Source organism: Hyperolius riggenbachi, chromosome 10 (genome assembly GCF_040937935.1).
Source record: "Hyperolius riggenbachi isolate aHypRig1 chromosome 10, aHypRig1.pri, whole genome shotgun sequence".
In the NCBI taxonomy this organism is placed as follows: Eukaryota; Metazoa; Chordata; class Amphibia; order Anura; family Hyperoliidae; genus Hyperolius; species Hyperolius riggenbachi.
This window is the reverse complement of record NC_090655.1, coordinates 184,062,587-184,086,624: the sequence shown is the minus strand read 5'-3', so window position 1 is coordinate 184,086,624 and position 24,038 is coordinate 184,062,587. Positions and strand designations below refer to the sequence as shown.

The following is a 24,038-nucleotide window of genomic DNA, read 5'->3' as shown; positions in this document are numbered from 1 at the left end:
TTGGTGCAGTCTGGGGGCAAAATTTGAAGGTGATGAGGTAAATACTGCCCATGCCTGATTTCCTACCAAAAGGTTCTCCCTGCTTCTGCATTTCAGTTCATTGACCTGTCTTTTTTTATCAAGCCAATACTTAAAAACATAAAGCAAACCTGTTAAAATTGGTGACACGAACAACTATATAGTCCTAATTCTAAACAGGACTTTAGAATGTTTACATTTTGGGTGTCTTAGATGAAATGTAGCTTCCCTACAGCCAGATCTTGCACTATTGAACTTTGTATCTGTGCCCTGCACTTGCAAGAGTGTTATGACCTCTAATTAGTAATCAGTGAGAATTCACTGCAGCTGGACTTCAGTATTTTAGAGCCTAGGATTCTTAACCCTTCCATTCAGAAAAAGGGAACACATTCTGTTCTAAGTAAGTAGGATTGGGACTGTACATACACACGTTTACCTCATGTTGCATTCCAATTCAAGATCCCTTTTTTTAAAAAAAAAAAAAAGCCAAGTCAATGCATACCAAGAATTAAAGCTTAATGCAAGCAATTCTGGTGTGGGCACACCCTAAAGTTACTTGTTGGCACTAAAGCAAAAGCTTATGCCTGCATATGCTGCAAAACACTGACAAATATTACGTTTTGTTGGTGCATGAAAAGCAAAGTTTCAGTTTACCTTGGGTAGCAAAATTCGTAGAATTGTGTTCTGTGTTCTCAAATGTACTGCAAAGGTTTCATCTGGATAATTGCCACCAATGCTTGTCCTCAAAAACCACATTACTGCAAGTTGTCTGCCTCGCCTCTCATTTTGTTCAGCTGGCTACCAGCCACTGCTGTTTCAATAGAACTGTTGGACCATACCAATTATTTCTGAACTGCAAGTTCTCCGAATTACATGTAGAGGAAGATCTTTAAAGTGTATATACTTTTTTTTTTTCTGGGGGGGGGCGCACCGGCAGAACATCTATGTATTCCTATAGGAGGGATCCTATAAAGCCTTCCCTGTCCTCTCTTGTGCCCCTTGTTCTAGCGCTGTCGACCCCAGTCAGATACAAAAGTGCTTCTGAAGCCTTCCAAGGGCTCACAGACTTGCATTTGACTAACAGGGGGAACAATGCTGGAACGAGGGGAGCAAGAGAAGACCGGGAAGGCTCTATAGGTTCCAGAGCCTTCCCTGCCCATAGGTAAGTATTTGACTTTTTTTGCCTTTACATTCACTTTAATTCTTTGGGCACAGCTTTGTGCTCAATCAAACAGCGCCATAAAACCCCCACTATTTTTCTCTTAGCACGCTTTAGAGAAAATTGTTCTGTTCATTTTCAAGAAATACAAGTTTGGAACCAAGGCTAGTTATTCCAGGATACAGATGTCTTTTCTCTCATTATGCCGACTGTAAATGCAACTGAATACGATTCTAAAAGCGCTTGTGCTCTCTCGGGCAACATGGCTAAATATAAACAATGTGTTTCCAAATATAAAACGTGTATGATTTTTTTCAGAGCCGATCGTGTTCCACTCTCCACTGATTAAAATAGGACTAAATTCAACCGTTATTGGCACGAAATCATATTTCTGTTACTGGTCTAGAAAATATTTCACACACATTCAGACAGCCTTCTCAGCTTCTTGTAGGTCTGGTTTCCACTTGATCCTGTTATGTCTGCCGTTGCAGGTAAACACTTATCAGGAACGTGACAAAGTTCATACTGGACAAAGTGATTAGATTTTTCTTTGTCATAGTACTGTGACAAATGATCATTTCTTGGGTACATTGGCTGAGCCTGTAGTGACTGATCACCTGATCTCCTTATGACGTTTAAAGGCACAGGATCAATAAGTTAAAGCAAACCTGACAGCAGTCTCTGCTGCAACAAAACTTGCTGACTGCTGTAGAGTCACATGACCAGCTGAGTAGCCTCTGGAAACAGTGAGGGGTAGAAGCAGGGCCTTCTCCTTCATGCCATTTCTGGAAATTATTAACTGAAAAGGCTGCTGTTTTCAGAGGGAGATTACTTATGAACAGCTAATGTCACTACTGTATAACTATAAAATAAGTAGCATATTTGTAATGTGTAGGTAGTAAGCCTTTTCTGTACCTTACTGCAGTGGTAAGTATAAACCAAGACTTAAAGAGGAACTGCAGTCAAAATAACATAATGAAAAAAAAGTGCTTCATTTTTACAATAATTATTTATAAATGATTTAGTCGGTGTTTGCCCGTTGCCAAATTTTTCCTCTCCGTGATTTAAATTTTGACATTTATCACATTGCATCTTTACTGCTGGCAGGCGATGTCTGTGGAAGGAGATGCTGCTTTTTGGCAGTTGGAAACAACTGTTATTTCCCACAGTGTGATGTCAGTACTTCGGTGCTCACATCACACTGTAGGAGGGGTTTCACCACAATTTCAGCCATACAAAGCCGCCTGATTATCCGTTTGAGAAAAGGTAAAGATTTTTTTGTGTGTGTGTGTGAAAGGGGGTATCAGCTACTGATTGGGATGTAGTTCTGTCCTTGGTTACAGTTCCTCATTAACAGTTTAGCACCGTTAGTTTCAAAGCTTGTAGTATACTGTAGTGTGTCACCCTTATTCCCCAAGTACCATTCCTCCTCCGTTTTGTTAGCAATCGTCCCTCAAATGTAATCCTCTGCTACCTACCCACCCCCAGACCCCCCCCCCCCCCCTCCATGTCCTAAAAGTTATCTAGCAATTACATTGTTAATTGCATTAAAAAAAACAGACATCCATCAAGTTCAACCAGACACTATGGTACAACATTAACCTGAAACCTCATGCATCTCAGTTGATCCAGAAAAAAGCAAAGAATATCTTACAAGGCTTGAAGGGGGAAAAAGGGGAATTCTTCCCAAGTCCAGATGGCAATCTGATAAAATCCCTGGATCTACACTGCTGGAATCTACAGTACCTAGTAATTATAGCCATGTGTGTCCTTCAATGCAAGGAGAGCATCTAAGCCCCCTTAAAGGAATACTTAAGGGGGAAAAAAATGATCTTTACTCACCCGGGGCATCCCTCAGCCTCCTGAAGCTGTATGGTGCCCTCGCAGTCCCGCTCCGATCGTCCTGTCCCCGCCGGCGGCTACTTCCGCTATATATACGCTATAGCAGCATAGAGGGTGATATAGTGGCTGGGAACGCGGAGAATCAGCCGCGTTCCCAGCCTGTCGGCGGCTGTCGCCGAACCCGGATGTAGCCGCAGGCGGGGACAGGACGATCGGAGCGGGGCTGCGAGGGCACCATCCAGCTTCAGGGGGCTGAGGGATGCCCCGGGTGAGTAAAGATCATTTTTTTTCCCCTTAAGTGTTCCTTTAAATGCAGATAAACAATTTGTCATAACTACTTAATGTGGTAATACATTGCATATTTCAATCATATTTACTGTAAAGAACCATCTCCTTAATAAATGGATGAAACTTTTTTCCTCCATACACAAATCCTGTTAGTGGCTTAGTCTTTTGTACAAGCCTATAGACAAACAGCTCATATGATAAACGTTTATATTGCCCTCTACAGTATTTAGAAATGTTTATCTAGATACACGTTTATCTAGCCTTTCCTGGTAAGTGAAACCTACCAACCATGTAATAATTTTTGTTTCTCATCTCTGCACCTGTTCTAAAACTTTAATGTCCTCCTGTAATGCAGTGCCCAGAACTGTTTTCCATATTACAGATGCGGCCTTACAAGAGCGCTAAACAGTATTATGCTAGTATTCCGAATTTTTATTTAGCTTTTGATGCATCCCAAAACTTAATTTGCTTTAACTGCAGCTGCTTGGCATTGAATATGATTGTTAAACTTATTGTAAACCAGTACTCTTAAAGGACTACTGTAGGGGGCTAGGGGGGAAATTAGTTGAACTTACCTGGGGCTTCTAACGGCCCCCCAGCTGTCTTCCTGTGCCTGCGCAGCCACTCACCGATGTTCTGTTCCCTGCCTCCGGTTCACTTCCGGAATTTCCGACTTTAAAGTCGGAAAACCACTGCGCTTGTGCAGCCGTTTCTACGCTCTCGCTGACGTCACCGGGAGCGTATTGCGCAGGTACAGACCGTACTGGGCCTGCGCAATACTCTCCCAGTCACGTCAATTCCGGAAATTCCAGAAGTGAATCGGAAGCGGGGACCGGAGCATCGGTGAGTGGTTGCATGGGCACAGGTCGTCTGCGGGGGACCATTAGAAGCCCCAGGTGAGTTCAACTCTTTTTTTTTTTTTTTTTTTTTTCCCTACAGTACTCCTTTAAGTCCCTCTCCATGTTTGATGTCCCCATCTGTATCCCATTTATTTTGTAACTAAGTATGACTAAGATGCATGAGGTTACATTTTTCAACATTGAAATTCATCTGCGTTTAACATGCCTATACTGTATAGCCATCCAATCCAGATTCTTCTGCAATATGTCCCTATATTCATGTGTGTTGATGATTCTGCACAACTTTGTATCCTCTGCAAAAATGGCAACATTACGTTCTATTTCATCTACTAAGTTATTAATAAATAAATTGAGGCGTACTGGTCCCAGTACCAAACCCTTAGGGACCCCACAGGCTTACAGTCACGCACTTTGAATATAATACATTGACCAAAACGCTTTGCTTTCTGTCTATTAGCCAGTTCCTTATGCATGCACACAGATTCTTCGCCAGTGGCTGGAATGTGTAATGGTTAAGGGCTCCGCCTCTTGACACAGGAGATCTATGTTTGAATCTCTTCCTGTTCAGTAATCCAGCACCTATTCAGTAAGGCGTCCTTGGGCTAGACTCCCTAACATTGCTACTGAGCGCGTTATAATTCCTGCAGCTGAAGTGCTTTGAGTCTGCCAAGAAAAAAGCGCAATATAATTGTTGTTTGTCTTGTCTTCCCCAGTCCATCCATCCTCAACTTGTACGCTAGACTGTTCTTGGGAACAGAATGGAAGGCATTTGCAAAGTCCAAGTGTATAACATCTACAGCATTCCCAATATCCACATTAGCATTCACCACCTCAAAAGCTGAGCATTTTAGTCAAACAAGACCTGTCCTTAGTAAACCAATGTTGATGCTAAGAAATTAGATTGTTCTCTGCTATGAAGTTTTGTATAGCATCTCTTCAGAAACCTTCAAATAGTTTGTACACAACAGATGTTAGGCTACCAGGTCTATAATTTCCCAGATCTGATTTTTTTGCCCTACTTAGCCTATTTTGGTTCCTGGACGGAACCATGCGCGCTACCGCGGCCGATCGCGCGCGTGCACACGCGCTCCCGGCCCGCGGTTCGTTAGCCAGGCAATCAGTGAATCGGGCTATGGTGCCCGATCACTGATTCCTCTCCCCCGCTGAAAAAGCGACAGCTTCTCTCGGAAGCTTCGCCTTTTCTGAATGTTACCTCCCCCATGCGTCGCTCTAAGCGTGTGTTACGCTTAGAGTGACGTCATGTAAACAAACTCATGGCCGCCATCTTGTGGCCAAAAAGTAATACTACAACCAAAAGTAAAAAAAAAATTAAAATCAACACACATTTACATTTTAAACCTATTGTTTACATCCCACCCTCCCAAAACTACCCAAATAAAATGTTTAATATAAAAAAAAAACATTACAATAAAAAAACATGTAAATACCTAAGGGTCTAAACTTTTTAAATATCAATGTAAAGATGATATATTTCTATATTATTTTTTTTTTTATTTTAAACTTGTAAATAGTGATAGATGCAAAACGGCAAAAAATTCACCTATTTCCGAACAAAATATTGTCGCCATACATTGTGATAGGGACATAATTTTAACGGTGTAATAACCGGGACATATGGGCAAATACAATAGGTGACTTTTAATTATGGAGGCATGTATTATTTTAAAACTATAATGGCTGAAAACTGAGAAATAATGATTTTTTCCGTTTTTTTTCTTATTCTTCCTGTTAAAATGCATTTACAGTAAAGTGGCTCTCAGCAAAATGTACCCCCAAAGAAAGCCTAATTGGTGGCGGAAAAACAAGTTATAGATCAGCTCATTGTGATAAGTAGTGATAAAGGTATAGGCTAATGAATGGGAGGTGAACATTTCTCAAGTGAAAACGACGGAACGCGAATGGGTTAAAGAGACTCTGTAAAAAAACAAAAACCTCACAAACCACTAAAAAACCAACATTGCATGTGGAAATCCACAGAGGTAGTTAATCAGCTCTGCTGAGACACCAATTACCTCACCTGTGCATGTTTGTGGTTTTCTGCAAAACATGTACTGTTGGTGGGCCTTGAGGACAGGGTTGGGGATCACTGCTAGGGGATACTTTCCTCAGAAGGGGGAAGCCGCAGGGTCCCAATGAGGCTTACCCATGCTCTGTAGCTAAGGGGAATCCAGCGCTGGCTCCCCCAAAACCTCCTCGACAAAGTTGACAAGCGACCGGCAATATTTACCTACCGCGATCCTGTGCAGGTGCAATAGCGACTCTCAATTCGGGCTAAGGTGGGAATAGCTGAGCCCGATCGATCCGCTCTACTGCGCAGGCGCAAAGGACTCGAGCCTGCACAGTAGAGCAGATTCATTTGGGCTTGGCTATTTCCACCTTAGCCCGAATGAAGAGCTGCTACTGCACCTGTGCTGTTGTCACGGGCAACATTTCTGGCCTGTCGCTAGCACACGGGAGCGTGTGCGCGACAGGCCGACGACAGCTCGTCGCCAGGTCCCTCCGCATGCACACGGCGGAGGGACCTGGCAACTGACGCGAAGGAAGCTGTCGCTGAAGTTCCTCCCCCCGCCGGAAGTTCAGGGTATTCCCTGCTGGTTGCTGTCGCTAGTCCGCATACTCACGCGCCTGGCGACAGCAGCGACGAGCAACAGTTCGGGGTGCGCGCCCGTGCAATGCCTCATACTCACGGGCGACCTGTCGCCGCAACACGCAAGCGCCGCGTGTTGCGGCGACAATTGTAGCCCGTGAGTATGGGCCATAAGCTACACTGCTCCAGCAACGCAGCTTAGTGTGGCAGCGCAAGTAAAATTTGCAAAGTAGGCACGCTACTGCTGTAGCATGCACTACTAACTTACTTGCGCTACCCCTAAAACTAACGGCCGCCTCAATTGTCCCACCCTGGACCCTGTCAGATCCAGTGACTTTGTAGGACAGGAACCCTGCACTTTGATTGGCCCAATAGGCTGCCTGTCACTTGACAGGCAGCCTACTGGGCTAAAGTGCGGGTATCTCATCCTACAAAGTGAATCAGCCCCTAAGTCAGCTAGCTAATTGTACAAGCTGTTAGTCGGTATTTCTCCTGTCTGGCTCTCGGGGAAATAGCTGATTTTGCTGAAACCCAAGAGAAGCTGAAGACGTGTCTGACACTTCTGCTGCCCAGAGGATCAACTGTATACACATCACCATGGCAACAGGGAAGTGAGCCCTCTGCTGTGCATGCGCACTGTCCCAGTTTGAAACATATTGTATGGCTCTCACGGAACTGCTTTTTAAAGTATGCTGTGTTTATGGCTCTCTCAGCCAAAAAGGTTCCTGACCGCTGTCCTAGATTGTACTGAAAAAAACTTTGCTCAAAATTGTTCCGCAAAGAGACAGGCTTTGGAAAACTCCAGCGCCTAGGTGAAGTTGGGGAACCTCACCTGGACGGGCCTATTGTTCCCCTTAACCACTTCTCAACCACAGGGTTTTTCACCTAAAAACCACAGCAATTTTCACATTTAAGGGAGGCAAGGGTTAATGGGGGTATAATTTATTTAAAAAAACAAAACCTCACTGATGCTGATCACTCACTAATGCTGTGTTAGTTACCTGAGATTCTCTCACCAGTGATTTCAGTAACTGTAACAGCATAGTGACTGATACAATGTTTACACACATTCTGCATGAATGAGCATTGTCATTGGCTTTGTGAACACATGTTCACATCAGCCAATCACGGACCAGCGGGTGCCCGACACGTATGCAGGCGTGCACGCGGACGCGAACGCACACAGCAGGAAAATAAACAGGAGTTGCCTATCTACGCCCCTGTGACTCAGGTGAATTTTAAAGGGGCGTAGATAAGCGTGGCAGAGGTTGTTAAAGTGAACCTCCGGACTAAAAATCGACTCAGCAGCATTGAAAAGGCTTTGTGTTTCTTTAACAGTTTCACAGCATCAGAACTTTGTTCCTCTTATACAAGCCTCATTTTTAGCTGCACAGAAGAAAACTGCCCGGGCTTTTTTCCCTGATGCTGTGCAAAGCATGATGGGATTTCTGATTTTGTTGTTCTCGTTCTGCTGTTTTGGTGTAATTTTTTTATTTTTACATTTTGAATTTGACATTTGAAGCCTAGTGTGTGCAGCTGGGAGGGGTAATCAGGACACAGTATAGTTGGAACTGTGTCTCCTGCTCCTTGTCACCTCCTTTCAACCAAAAAGATGGCTGCCCCCATGAATCACAAACATTTGCCTGTTCTTTTAATCAGGGTGGGTAAGAGATTAAATTACCTATCTATTCTAATTAACATAACTAAAGTAACTTGATGACAGTATGTTTGTTTAGGCTGAAGTTCCCCTTTAAGTGGTAAAATAAAGAAAATTCTTTTGCCAGTCACCTTACACTGGGGTATGGCTTTATTTCATGCCAAAGCTTTTCTTGACTCAGGTGCGGCAGGAAATTTTATTGATTCTCTCTTTGCAGCCAACTTGGGTATCCCAGCACTCTCTTTGCAAAACAAAATCTACGTCCCTGCTATTGACGATACTCCCTTGCAGCCCAAACAACCCATTTCCATCACGCCAGAGATCTCTTTGCAGGTTGGGGCTTTGCATCATGAACAAATGCACAGCTATGATTAAGAACCAGTAGGTCCGAAACATGTCAGTTAGTGATATGTGTTGACTCTCTTGGATACGTCCATAAATAAAGATATTGGATTTTAGGAGTATCGTGCGGACTCTCTTCGTTCCATGAACAAATGCAGTTGTATGTATTCCGTATGCCTTCTAGTCCACTTGTGTTGGGGTTACCTTGGTTACAGAAACACAACCCCCATATTGATTGGTGTACAGGGCAAATAATGGGTTGGTCACAACAGTGCCAGGATGAATGCATATGGGGTATCCCTCTCCACAGTCTAGGGGTCAAACAGATAGCAGTACCACCACCATATCTAGATTTTGCTGATGTGTTCTCTCCTCAGTCTGCAGATAAGTTACTACCTCACAGACCTTACGATTGTCCCATTGATTTACTACCCGGTACCATGCCCCTGCGAGGTCATCTATACAACCTCACAGGGCCTGAGAAAATCTCTATGAAGAAATACATCAAGGAAAACCTGGAGTGAGGGCTGGTGCACACCGAGCGGCTTTTTGGGCGTTTTCAGATCCGCTTGCGGCTGCGGATCTGCTTGGTCAATGTATCTCAATGGGGTGGTGCACACCAGAGCGGGGGGCGTTTTGCAGAAACGAAAAATGCCTGGGTGAGGCATTTTTTGGATTGCGGGTGCGTTTCTGCCTCAATGTTAAGTATAGGAAAAACGCAAACCGCTCTGAAAAACGGCACTTCAGAGCGGTTTTGCAGGCGTTTTTGTTACAGAAGCTGTTCAGTAACAGCTTTACTGTAACAATATATGAAATCTACTATACTGAAAACCGCAGCAGCAATCCGCAAAACGCTAGCAAAACGCCTCATAAAAATAAAAAAAAGCGTTTAAAAATCTGCTAGCATTTTGCGGATCTGCTAGCGGGTTTTGGTGTGCACCAGCCCAAAGGTTTTATTAGACCCTCCACGTCACCAGCCGGCGCCAGCTTTTTCTTTGTTGAAAAAAAAGATGGGGGTTTGCACCCTTGCATAGATTACAGGGGACTGAAAAAGATCATGTAACGATTGGTGTCAGCTAAACAGATTTTCTGATTATTGGTGATCTGCAGTATCACCAATAATACAGATGCTATACCTGATTATGTGGTGATCTGCAGAATCACCAATAATGCTAGTATAGCCAGACACAGGACTACCAAAGTGAGTAGTGTTTGGTGCAACAGTAATGAGGAAGAGGAGGTCTTCCGAGGAGCGGTGACTACAGACAATACTGCAGCCAGTGAACACCTGAGGAGCAGGTGTTACAGGCAGTGCTGCAAATAGAGCTTCACCAGATGAGCAGGTGATTAAGACTGTACTGCAGCCAGTGGACACCTGAGGAGCAGGTGTTACAGACAGTGCTGCAATAGAGCTTCACCTGAGGAGCAGGTGAATGCTACAGATCCCTCACCAGTGGCTAGGCCCACTGGCGAGGATAGAGAGGTCAGACTAGCAGAGTAGGCAACGTACGGGCAGATAAGGTACAAAGACAGAAGGCTGATTCAGAGTTGAGTACAGGCAGAGTCGGCAACGTGAATCAGATGAGCAGAGGTACAGAGTCAGCAAGCAGGAGAGTAGTCAAGGAAAGCAGAAGGTCATAACAGATAATACAATGTAATTAGTACTTTAAGCTATCAACAGAATCTGGCTAAGTGTGGATCCCCAGCTCCGGCTGGTTCTAGCACACTTTGGGATCTGACTAAGGTCTGAGCGCTCACACGTAAGCATTTGCAACAGCAGACGCGAGCAACTGACAATCTGGTACTATATATACAAGGTTGCTCCGCAGCGCCGCCCCAGCCACTCAGCCAATCCGAAGTACTGTTGGAGTCAGCTGACTTGGCAGATCAGCTGACTCCCCTTATATTCGCATAAAGGCCCTGTAGCCCTCAATCTATGTGCAATAGAAGGATCAGGCAGATCACCAGCATGTTACTGCGCGGCAGAGGCCGCCGGCTGACTCGCAGAGATCGTCATCATGCCGCCTGTCTCCGCGGCGGCATCTCCGCTATCCATTACAGATCAGTGTTAAAAACAGATACCCTTTGCCTCTGATTGACGATCTGTTTGCACAGGTTTCAGGGGCAAAAATTTCCTCTAAACTAGATTTGCGGGGTGCGTACAATCTGATTAGAATTCGTGAGGGTGATGAATGGAAGACGGCCTTCAATACTCAAGATGGCCACTACGAGTACTTAGTGATGCCCTTTGGCCTGTGTAATGCACCGGCCGTCTTCCAGGATTTTGTGAACGATGTGTTTAGGGATGTATTAGGAAGATTTGTGGTTGTCTATTTGGACGATATCCTGATATACTCCAATTCTGTGTCTGAGCATCAAGGTCATGTGAGATTTGTATTACAGAAGTTAAGGGAAAATTCGTTATTTGCCACGTTTGAGAAATGTGTATTTGAAGTCACGCAGGTCCCTTTTTTAGGCTATGTTATTTCGGATACTGGCCTGTCTATGGACGAAAAGAAGCTGTCAGCAGTCTTAGATTGGCCACCTCCTAAAGGTCTTAAGGCTATTACACGCTTTATTGGCTTCGCCAACTATTATCGTAGATTCATTAAAAATTTCTCATCTTTGGTGGCACCTCTGACTGATTTAACCAAGAAGGATTCAGATCCAGTCAATTGGTCCCCCCAAGCATACAAAGCTTTTTCTGATTTAAAAACTGCCTTTTGCTCAGCTCCCATTCTCACGCATCCTGATGTGAATTTACCTTTTATTGTGGAAGTGGATGCCTCAGAATTGGGAGTGGGAGCTGTCCTTTCAAAGTTCTCGGGCCAGCCAGAACGCCTTCACCCCTGTGCCTTCTTGTCCAAGAAATTTACCTCAGCCGAGCGTAATTACGATATCGATAATCGAGAGTTGTTGGCAGTAAAAATGGCGAGGAGTGGAGGCACTGGTTGGAAGGAGCTAATCATGCAATCACAGTTTATACGGATAAGTTAATTGGCTCCCCCTAAAATTGGCCCTAGACTACAGTACTTACACTACATAATATATACATATGGCAATGGTAGGGATTAGAGTGTGAGCTCCTTTGAGGGACAGTTAGTGATAAGATATAGATAGATAGATATAGATAGATAGATAGATAGATAGATAGATAGATAGATAGATTGATATAGATATATATATATATATACTAGCTGGACGCCCGGCGTTGCCCGGGTATGTATTTAGCTAGTGTTGGCTCTGCCCACCTTTCCTAACCCTAACACACAATTACTTAATGACCAAGTATGTGAGCTTTGCGGTCTTTGGCATCAATAATTTGCAATGAGATAAAATTAATCTGATTGGATGTGGCTCCACCCCTTTTCTGAATTTGAACCCCAATCACTCAATGGCCAACTGTACCAGGTACAGGTGATTAACAGTGCAAGAATGGCAGCAATTAAATATTCCCCTTAAAAATCAATAGGTGGATTTTGATTGGCTTTTATAGGCTCCACCCACTTTCCTGAATATTAATCCCAGTCACCCAGTGACCAACTGTGCAAAGGTTGAGAACCCTACCATTTACAGTGTACGAATGGCTGCAGTTTACATTTGCGCAATGAAATTTGTATTTTTCTCCATCCACTTATTTCCTAACATTGTTCAGGTATGTATTTGGCTGGTGTTGGCTCCGCCTACTATTTCTAACCCTAACACACAATTACTCAACAACCAAGTTTGTGAGCTTTGCGGTCTTTGGCATCAATAATTTGCATTGAGAATAAACAAATCTGATTGGCTGTTTGTGGCTCCACCCCTTTGTCTGAATTTGAACCCCAGTCACCCAATGACCAACTGTACCAGGTTTAAGGCTTGTGCCATTAACAGTGCAAGAATGGTAGCAATTACATATTCATCTTGAAAATCAATAGGTGAATTTTGATTGGCTTTTGTAGGCTCCACCTATTTCTCTGAATATTAATCCCAGTCACCCAGTGACCAATTGTGCAAAGTTTGAGAACCCTACCATGAAAAGTGTAAGAATTGCTGCAGTTTACATATTCTCAGTGAAATTTGCATTTGTCTCCGCCTACTGATGACCCGGCATTGCCCGATTATGTATTTTGCAGGTGCTGGATGCGCCCACTTTTCCTAACCCTAACACACAATTAATCAATTACTCAATGACCAAGTTTGTGAGCTTTGGCATCAATTACCTGCATTAAAATGAAACAAATCATATTGGCTGTGTGTGACTCCACCCTGTTTTATGAATGTAAACCCCAGTCACGCAATGATCAACTATACCAGGTTTGAGGCTTGTGCTATTAACAGTGCAAGAATGGCAGCAATGTAAATATTCCCCTTGAAAATCAATAGGTTAATTTTGATTGGCTTTTATAGACTCCACCCACTTTTCTGAATATTAATCCCAGTCACCCAGTAACAAACTGTGCAAAGTTTGAGAACCCTACCATTAACAGTGTAAAAATGGCTGGTGTTTACATTTTCCCAGTAAAATTTGTATTTGTCTCCGCCCACTTATGACCCGGCATTGCCCGCTTATGTATTTGGCTGGTGTTGGCTGTGCCTACTTTTCTAACCCTAACACACAATTAATAAATTACCAAGTTTGTGATCTTTGCGGTGTTTGGCATCAATAATTTGCATTGAAATGAAACAAATGTAATTGGCTGTTTGCGGCTCCACCCCCTTTCTGAAATTGAACCCTAGTCACCCAATGATCAACTGTACCAGGTTTGAGGCTTGTGCCATTAACAGTGCAAGAATGGCAGCAATGTAAATATTCCCCTTGAAAATCAATAGGCTAATTTTGATTGGCTTTTATAGACTCCACCCACCTTTCTGAATATTAATCCCAGTCACCCAACGACGAACTGTGCAAAGTTTGAGAAGCCTACCATTAACAGTGTAAGAATGGCTGCAGTTTACTTTTTCCAGGGAAATTTGTATTTGTCTCCGCCCCCTATTTGGTTATGGGAATAAAAAGTATCCTATACTTTATTCCAGGTAATGTACTATGTGTGTGCCAAATTTCATTCAAATCCGTTCAGCCATTTTTGCGTGATCGAGTAACAAACATCCAAACATCCGAACTTTCCCATTTATTATATTAGTAGGATATATATAGATATATATTTATATATATATATATATATATATATATATACATACACACACACACACACACACACACACACACACACACACACACACACACACACACACACACACACACACACACACACACACACACACACACACACACACACGTATACATACACATATACATACACACATACACATGTACATACATATATACATACATATACATACATATATACATACATACACATATACATACATACACATATACATACATACACATAGATAGATAGATAGATAGATAGATATACATTGTACAGCGCTATGTAATATGTCGGCGCTATATAAATGCATAATAATAATAACAGGACAGGACCCAGGAGACACCCCCGGGTCTTTATTTTGTACCTTTACATTTACGTTTACAGACAGACACTACAGATGTTTCATGATTCTAAACTGGCAGGACACCCCGGGGAGGTTAAAACACTGAATCTGCTATCACGTCATGTATGGTGGCCCTCAATCAGCAAAGATTGTAAGGCTTTTGTTGCAGCTTGTCCTATTTGTGCTAGATGTAAAGTGTCCCGGACTGCCCCCCGGGGTCATCTCATGCCTTTACCTATCCCATCCAGACCTTGGTCCCATCTCTCGATGGATTTCGTAGTAGATTTGCCCCTTTCTGATGGGAAAGGTCATTTGGGTAATTGTTGACAGGTTCAGTTAGATGGCACACTTTGCCACTCCCCGGGTTACCCTCTGCCCAGGAGTTGGCTAGACTTTTTACTATACACATTTTCCGCTTACATGGATTCCCGGAGAACATTGTATCTGACAGGGGGTTACAGTTTATTTCTCGGTTCTGGCGTGCTTTCTGTGAACTGGTGGGCATCAAATTGTCTTTTTCGTCTGGGTTTCACCCCGAAACTAATGGCAGAACCAGACAGAAAGAACCAATCAGTCATTAGAACAGTACCTTCGATGTTTTGTTTCAGACTGTCAAGAAGCACGGTCAGAATATTTGCGGTTCGCCAAATTTGCATTTAATAACCTGCCCAACACTTCCACCAAATTCTCTCTATTTTTAATCGTGACTGGTCAAACCCCCAAATTTACGTGTTTTCCATCTACAACTCCTACCAACTCCTCTTTTCCAGCTTTACAGGAATGGGGCACTCACATTCAACAAGTTTGGCCTCGGGTGAAAACTTTGAAGGATGCAGTGTCCCGTCAGAAATTGTATGCCGATGCCCACCGATCTCCTGAGTTTGAGTTTTCTCCAGGGGATATGGTGTGGGTATCTACTCGCAATATTGCGCTGCGTCAGCCTTCAGCTAAATTGGGCCCTAGATTTATTGGTCCCTATCCCATTCAGGAAAAGGTTAATAATGTGGTTTATAGAATGACACTTCCCCAGTCTATGGGAGGGGTTTAGTCTTTCCATGTCTCTCTTCTGAAACCAGCTGCTAATACCATCATACCTTCAGCTCCTCCTCCTCCAGTCAAGGTGGATGGAGAAACTGAATACGAAGTGGAGAAAATTTTAGATTCTACGAAAGTTCGAGGTTTCTTGCAGTGTCTTGTAGATTGGAAAGGATATGGCCCTGCGGAAAGATGTTGAATTCCAGCCCGTCAAATTCATGCCGACCTGTTGATTAATGATTTTCATCTAAAATTTCCTAACAAACCCAGTAATTGTGTGTTCAGAGACCACTCCTCGAGAGGGGGGGGGTAATGTAACATTCTTACCTTCCAGCGGCAGGTCCTGCGGTGTCTCCGGTGTGGTCCAGGCGAGCGGCGGGACTTTACAGCAGACGTCCTCTGGCGGCATCCCCAGCTTCCCTCCGGCTGGGAGTTCCGGCGTGCGTGCGACCAAACGTGCGCGCGACGGCTGACAAGCCTTATAGGCTGAGAAGGAGGATTTAGCTGACATCAGCAGTGATGTCACTAAGTGACATCACTGGGGGAGTGGTTCTGGAGTAATTAGGAGTTGTATATAAGGCCAGGAGCTTCAGTTGCTCACTGGCCTTGATACTAATCAGTTCGCTGGTTCTTGGCCTAGCTAGCTACTTTGAGCTACATCAATATATTATGTAGGCGCACAATATATATGTACTCCAGTTAGTCAGTTGTTTGTTATTTTTGTATTTATTATTATTATTGTAATTCGTAATATCCTCCTGATATTATTGAAGTAACATCTCATTGTATAATTACCTGTGTACCGACCTTTTGCTCGTTTCCTGACCTTGCTCTAGTCTAATCCTTCTGTACCACAGCCATCTGATTTACGTTAACGACTCGGCCTGTCCCTGACTCTGTTACTGCCTGATCCTTGCAATATGACTGACATCTGATACCTGTTACTGACCCTGCTTGTATTTTGACCACGACTTTGCCTTATGACTTTTTGTACCTCGATACCTCTACTTGTGCACAAGTTCTGACCAGTCTAAGACTACGCATTATATAAGATAATATCAAAGCGCTATAGCTGATACAAAATTAAAAATTGTAAAAGACCCAGCGGAGTGCGCTACCACAAGGTCCGGCAAGACCTAAACTCTTATACACAATCGCTTAAGCGCACAGCCTAATTCATATAAAAGTCCACAAAGACATCAATCAGGAGTTCTCAAATGCCGTTCTCATAAGCAATTTCTTGATCTCTTGTGCCACCATCACCATGGACACCCAACAGTAAACAGACTCACCAGATGTATTGGCCACTGCTAGACTGGCCAACCATGCACAAATCCAGGAGCCTCAGTACTTCAGGATCCTGGTACCGCTGTGATGCTGTCCTTTTAGACTACCATCATCCTTCACATTATCCATGCAAAGTACCTCAAAGAAATAGCCTCCATAGCGTAACTCCGTATAAAACTTAAAACTTTAATTATAAAATTGCACTCACATGCTCCAGAATGTATTGCACACATACCAGGTACCAGGATCCTGAAGTACTGAGGCTCCTGGATTTGTGCATGGTTGGCCAGTCTAGCAGTGGCCAATACATCTGGTGAGTCTGTTTACTGTTGGGTGTCCATGGTGATGGTGGCACAAGAGATCAAGAAATTGCATATGAGAACAACATTTGAGAACTCCTGTTTGATGTCTTTGTGGACTTTTATATGAATTAGGATGTGCGCTTAAGCGATTGTGTATAAGACTACGCATTACTGTTATTGTGTGTGTGTGTGTGTGTGTGTGTGTGTGTGTGTGTATATATATATATATATATATATATATATATATATATATATATATTAAAATATAAATAAATATATATATATATATATATATATATATATATATATATATATATATATATATATATAGTTGTACAGTACGTATCTGTGTGTCAGTTGCCTCACGTTACGCTATCTCATCACGCACCAGCGTGATAGGATTACATGCTATGATAATGTTGATAAAACATGAGTTTAATCTATATGACATTAATAGGGTGGAACAAAGTTAAAAAAAAAATAGGAGGAGGTGGTTGTGACCCCCCCAAGTGCCCCTTCCTGCGCCCCTCGAGAAGTAGGAAAGTAAGAAAAAAATAGGAAAAGGTAAGAATAGGAAACAGGAAAAGAAGTGTAATCCGAAAGCCACACAAGAACATGGTGTACATATCAATGTCATGACCAGGTAATAATTGAATCCAGGGGTGCCATATCAGTAGTAACTTTTTATGGGTGTCTTTTAAGCATGTACTAGACTTTTTAGGGTCATTATCTAGGGACCATATGTGAAATCACTGTGACCACAGTTGTGTTTTAATATTAAAATGTTCTATGTCTTGTTTGCACTGATATATATATATATATATATATATATATATATATATATATATATATATATATATATATATATATATATATATATATATATATATATATATATATATATATATATATATATATATATATATATATATACTAATTTCACTCTTGCCATCTTTACCACAGAAGATGATCCACAGTCTCTTCCTCATCAATGGATCCGGGGACATCTTCTTAGAGAAACACTGGAAAAGTGTTGTAAGCCGGTCTGTGTGTGACTATTTCTTTGAAGCTCAGGAGAAAGCAGCAGATGTTGAAAATGTGCCTCCCGTCATTCCCACACCTCATCATTACCTCATCAGCATTTTCAGAGAGAAGCTATTCTTTGTGGCTGTCATTCAGAGTGAGGTGACTCCACTTTTTGTCATTGAGTTCCTGCATAGAGTCGCTGACACTTTTCAGGTAATTGGAAAACAAGCAGTGTTCCGTCTTCCTGTCACATGGGGAAGTAGGATTTATGCTTTTTGTGGCTACATGAACATGGAACTGGTGGTACCTATATTGCAGGCTTTGTTTGAAAGATACTTTTCAATATGAGCTGACATAAAAATAAATCATTATTTTAAAAGTGTGAATTGTAGTTTAAGTAAAATTTATCTTGAGAAAAACATGGGGGGTACCATTTTTATCCTTTTCAAATGCTACTTTCCTGACTGTAGTGCAGACTTCTGGCTATAACAATTAAGGTACCTGAAAAAAGTACCTTATACCGATCTAGACTGGAAGGTGAATGATAAAATTATAAAGCATTATGGCTACAGCAGAGGAATAGCATTACAGTAAAATTTCATAATGTTTGTACTTTTTGCAATAAACTTATTGAAAGTACCTGGCTGGGTAGTATAATTCCCTTTCCCTTTGAGATGACAATATGATTTTACTGGACAGACCAGGTCTCCGTTTGCTGTCCAAATTCCTGTGATCACCAACATTGGATTTACAGTGAGTAACTGGGAAAGGGGATATGTGCCAATCTTTTTCCAATGAATGCCTCACCTGACCTCTTCCACCTTCTCCCAATGCTGTTGCACAGTTCTGTGCTAAGGAATGAGAGCTGTTCATTAGCTGGGCAAAATACTCATCCACACATATCAGAATGAATTGTTATATTTACAGTAAATTGCATTTCATAACCAAGTCCACCAGCGAAGTTATGGTGACATGCCCACCTCCTGATTAACAGCTACATACAGGAAGTGTCGTCTCCTGCTAATGGTACAACAAACTAATTATTCCTGTGAAGGGGGAAAGACATGGACATTCACAGTATAGCTCTATGTATGTTGTAGATGGCCATCTAGTTGTTTTATAGACCTTTTTTTTGCTTTTTTTTTTTTTTTTTATTTACCTCAAAACCAAGCTTTCAAAAATACAACATGTATACAGGAAAGAAAAGCTTTGAAATGGAAAAAAATACCTTCTGTAAATAATAAGGCTCTTTAACAAACTATCAAGCAACATGATCTAATAACTGAGCTCACCTAAACAAAGTGTAGTAAGTAATATTAAAAACATCAACTTAGCAATCAAGGACCAATTATGTCAATTCAGATCTCCAAATAGTGCAGCAGTCCATAGCTGCAGGAAAAGCAACTACCATCACGCTAATTTCAATAAGGGTCTATTTCCATTAGGGTATTACATTTCACATACAGTTTTTTTCCTGTATGTGAATTTAGTATTTTTAATGCAAACTTAAATGCAAATTTTCATATGCGTCTAACAATCATTACATTGGAAACAGATGCATGGTGCAGAAATCTCCTGCATGCAATCCATATTTTTTGGTGCATCAAACCGCATGTGAAACTTCACATTCAATGGGAAATTACTCAATTGACATTGGTTACATTTTTAATGCAAACATTTGCAATGCAAATTTGTACTTAGTGGAAACAGGCCCTAATCGGTATCATGCTGATTAAAAACTGCTTGCTAATTTCAATACTGGTACTGTCACATTAAGCATTTATGTATTGTTGTCACATACTGTATATTTACAATAACCATCATGTCCTAAGGTAGACATATTCCCATACCTGGGCACATTAATATAAGTAAGTGGTCAGAATTGAGTATTATTAATTTAGGGATCCTGATCTATAATGTCAGACATAATCACCATCATATTTACCATGTTCACCCCCCATTGATAAATATGTTGTGCCTACCTCCAAAGCCATCCTCTCCTTGCTGCATTAGGTCCACATAATGGAGGCCACAATGGAGTATCAGGAGCTCAGGGATCCTAATAAAGAATGTTAGGCATACTCAGGGTTCGAATCTCGGCTCTGCCTGTTCAGTAAGCCAGCACCTATTCAGTAGGAGACCTTTGGCAAGTCTCCCTAACACTGCTACTGCCTATAGAGTGCGTCCTAGTGGCTGCTGCTCTGGCGCTTTGAGTCCGCCAGGAGAAAATCGCGATATAAATGTTTTGTCTTGTCTTGTCTAAACTTGTTCCAAAGGAAATTGATGTGCCCCCAGTACAAGTCACTCTTCCTCCCCATAGCCAAATGTGCCCCGAGGGTACAGTTGTGCCTCAAGACGCCACTGGATGAAGTCATTGATATGAGACAGCGATTGTTACACAGGAAGAATCCCCAATCACTGCACCGCTGACATGTAGCTTGCACTCTCTGCTCCACAAGCCAGGGGACACAGGTAGTCGTGAGCAGCGCACTCTGCTCAACATGTTGCAGGAGATGGGAGGCATGGACACAGCAAGGAGCCAGCTGGCAAGAGCAGGATTACTAGTGCACGCTCCTCTGCCAGTAAAAAAACCTGCTCCATCCGTTCCGCTCCACTGACTTGCATATAAGCCAAGGAGGTAACTTTTCAGTACATTTTTTAGGCTTATATGCAAGTATATAAGGTATTTGAAAAATCAGGAAAAAAAGATATTTATAATTATAGACTGTGTAAGGAGCAACAAGAATTACAGAGTTTTAATTAATTTAAATTAACGAATTTGCAAAGATCTCAAGTAAACTTTTTCACGTCATTATGGGGTGTTGTGTGTAGACTTCTGAGGGAAAAAAATGAATTTTATCCACGTTAGAATAAGGTTGTAACATAACAAAATGTGGAAAAAGTGATGAGATCGACGTTTGTCATCATGTGACAAACGGCAATCTCACCCAAGGGATCAAGAGCCTCCGAGGACCAAAAGAAGATCCAGGGTGGAGGTTACCGCTTCCAGCATCTTTTTTTCAACCCCCAAGCCTGGCTCGGGACTACTACCCTGGAAATTAATAATGTGCTAGTACCAACATAGCAGAGCCCAATATACAGAAAAGTATACAAACGTCCTAATAAATTCCTGAATATAGAAAACAAATAAAACATACAATGTTACAATCAGTCCAAAGTAACTGCCTCAGTTTGAATTTAAATTGCCACAGTACTAATCACTTTTGAAGAAGCCCTTTATCAAGCAGGTAAATACAATTGCATTACAAGAGTACACAGCAAGATGTCATGTACATCCATACACTATGTTTTATTTGCATTTTTCAAATCCATGATGTTTGTCAATACACAAACGGGTGTGCTGTTCACTAGAATGCATTTGAATGGGCTGTCAGCTCTACTGTGTGTTTCATGTTTGGAAAAACATACACAAAGTGGGCTAGTGGAAATAAAGCCTTAGGCCTCATTTTCCATCTATACAATTCCATCCGCATTTAGGAAATGCAATGCAATCCGCAGGAACATCAGAAAATGCATAGACTGCACTGCCTGATGTTTCCATCCATGCGTTGCGATTCACCACAGAATCGGAATACGCGGTTGCATGCATTTCAGTGCATTTGCAATGATCTATGATGAATGGAATAACATTCACACTGGTGTAAATGCAGTGTCATGTGTTGCAGCAGCCACCAGGGTTGCCGCAGCGTCAGACGGAAACAAGGCCTTACTCTTTAGCTACAGGTGTTTGCTAGGGATTGACATCAACCTCTGAGCGAACTCTAATAATCGAAAATAGAAGAAAGGGCTCATATAATTTCGGGGGGGGGGGGGGGGGGGGGGGGAACTCACACTTCTGGTTATGGATAGATATGCAAATTCTGGTATAAGGATGGCAATGCTTAGGAGAACTCCTGGAGAAGCACATGATCAGTTTGTTCAGCTAATAGATTTGTAACACTGATTTGCTGGTCATGATCATGCACTAAACCAGGAAGTCATCACAGAAAATCAGAACCTTACAAATCTATCAGCTGATCAAACTGATCACATGCTTCTCCATGATTTCTCCTAAGCATTGCCATCCCTATTCTGGTAGGGTCAAACAGTACTTCTAGGGAAAAATACTGATTTAGTGCCTGTTGTATAGACCAGTGTTCCCTAACCCCGTCATCAAGGCCCACCAACACTGCATGTTTTGTAGAAATCCACAGAGGTAGTTAATCCGCTCTGCTGAGACACTAGTGACCTCACCTGTGAATGTTTGTGTTTTTTTGCAAAACATGTACGTTAGGTGGACTTGAGGATAGGGTTGGGGAGCTCTGGTATAGACCATCTCTGGACATAGATTTTAATATGCTATCTGAGAAAGCAGAGTGCCTAAATGTTACTTTTATTTCTGTCACATATTTGAATCAAAGTTCAAAAAACAGATTAAAGATGAACTTGTGTGATGTCATATTAACAATTTTATATAACCTGATTATGAACAAATTACATTGCCAGTGATATTTCTGCAAAAGTTGCAATGCAAACTGTGGACATAGCCATCTATCCATAAACTTGATTATTCCTTTTGAAATCGGGTACATAACGAAAATCTTCAGATAGATAAGATAGGTGATATTAGGAATCTATCCTTGTAAAATACAGTTTATTATACATTGACAAATCAAGCCCATAGTTTTTGCTTCTCTGTTGCATGGCTCTGGATTGTCAAGCAGGACTGTAAGTGTTAGCATGTCAATTGTCTTTATTCACAAGTACAGCATAGTGTGACCATAGATTGTGATGCCTTGTCACTGATAATGAACATGATGTAGGTCAGATGTACTTTGTTATACATGTCGTTTCTATTATTGTCAACCAGGATTATTTTGGAGAGTGCTCGGAGACCTGCCTGAAGGATAACGTGGTCATTGTGTATGAGCTTCTGGAAGAGATGTTAGACAATGGATTTCCTTTGGCAACTGAATCCAATATCCTGAAGGAGCTGATCAAACCTCCAACTATACTGAGATCAGTAGTTAACTCACTCACAGGTCTGTAATCTGTTCAAATGCTTTTTATCCAACCCCCTTGACAAAAATAATGGGCTGTCGATCTGCCACCTCTCACAACCCTTTACTATAGGCCGTCAATCTGCCGCCTCTGACCCTAGATTTATACTACCCACACTTTTACATATTTTTTTTTTTATTATTGAATTATCAAAATAAGCATGAACAGCAAAGGAAAATTCACATAACAAAATCATGTCCAGTGCTACGTAATATGTTGGCACTTTATAAATACAATAAATAATAATAATAATGCACAGAAGAGAACATTAAACAGCAAGTTGTGGTACACATATATATAAAACGCCTCAGACAGTACTCAAAATTAATTACAAATAATCAATAACATGTGAGAAAAAGAATAGAAAAATAAGGTAACCTGTCACGGAAAGTCCAAGTATGAACCTAGAGAAACATTAAAAAGAAAACACAAAGCATATAAAACCAGTGGATATCAAAAGGTCTGAATAGCTATATCACTCAAAGAATTTTACTAAGAGGGCCATAGTCTAATCTATCTAATGCCACAAGTCCCACGGATACCAAATAGCGGTAAACTGATCTACCGTATTGTTCAGCCTAGCTGTCATCTCCTCCATTCGCTTCATCTATAACATTTTATCAAGTATTATATATCTTGTTGGAGGGGATTGGGAATGCTATAGGGCTGCAATAGACCATTTAGCAGCATTAAGAATAATAGCCGTGAGTTTGAGTTTGCGGGATTGTTTTGAAACGGGTATCCTAAAAGCAATGTAAGTGGTTTGCGTTCTACCTGTGTCTCCAGGATCTCACTTAATAATTGGGTAACTGATTTCCAAAAAGGTACGATACGTATAAAGTCCCCAAAAATATGCAGTAAGGTGCCTCTGGTGTTCTGACATCTCCAACAACAAGCTGGTACACTAGGGTCCCATTTGTTAAAAACATCCGGAGTTCTGTACCACATAAAAAGGATCTTAGAATGGTTTTATTTATAAGTAGTGCATAGAGGAAGTAGAAAGGATGTCCTCTAAATTGTCTGCCGCATAGGCACCGTAATATCGATCAAT

General features: G+C 41.8%; 1 protein-coding gene across 1 annotated transcript in view; it reads left to right on the top strand.

The window, feature by feature from the left end:
• AP3M1 (adaptor related protein complex 3 subunit mu 1) overlaps positions 1 to 24,038 on the top strand; it is an 83,935-nt gene that overhangs the window by 22,737 nt on the left and 37,160 nt on the right. The window contains exons 2-3 of the mRNA XM_068255378.1: positions 17,864 to 18,139; positions 22,797 to 22,968. Coding sequence (XP_068111479.1) covers positions 17,867 to 18,139; positions 22,797 to 22,968 — 445 coding nt within the window. The 5' untranslated portion in view covers positions 17,864 to 17,866. The remainder of the gene's footprint in view (positions 1 to 17,863; positions 18,140 to 22,796; positions 22,969 to 24,038) is intronic.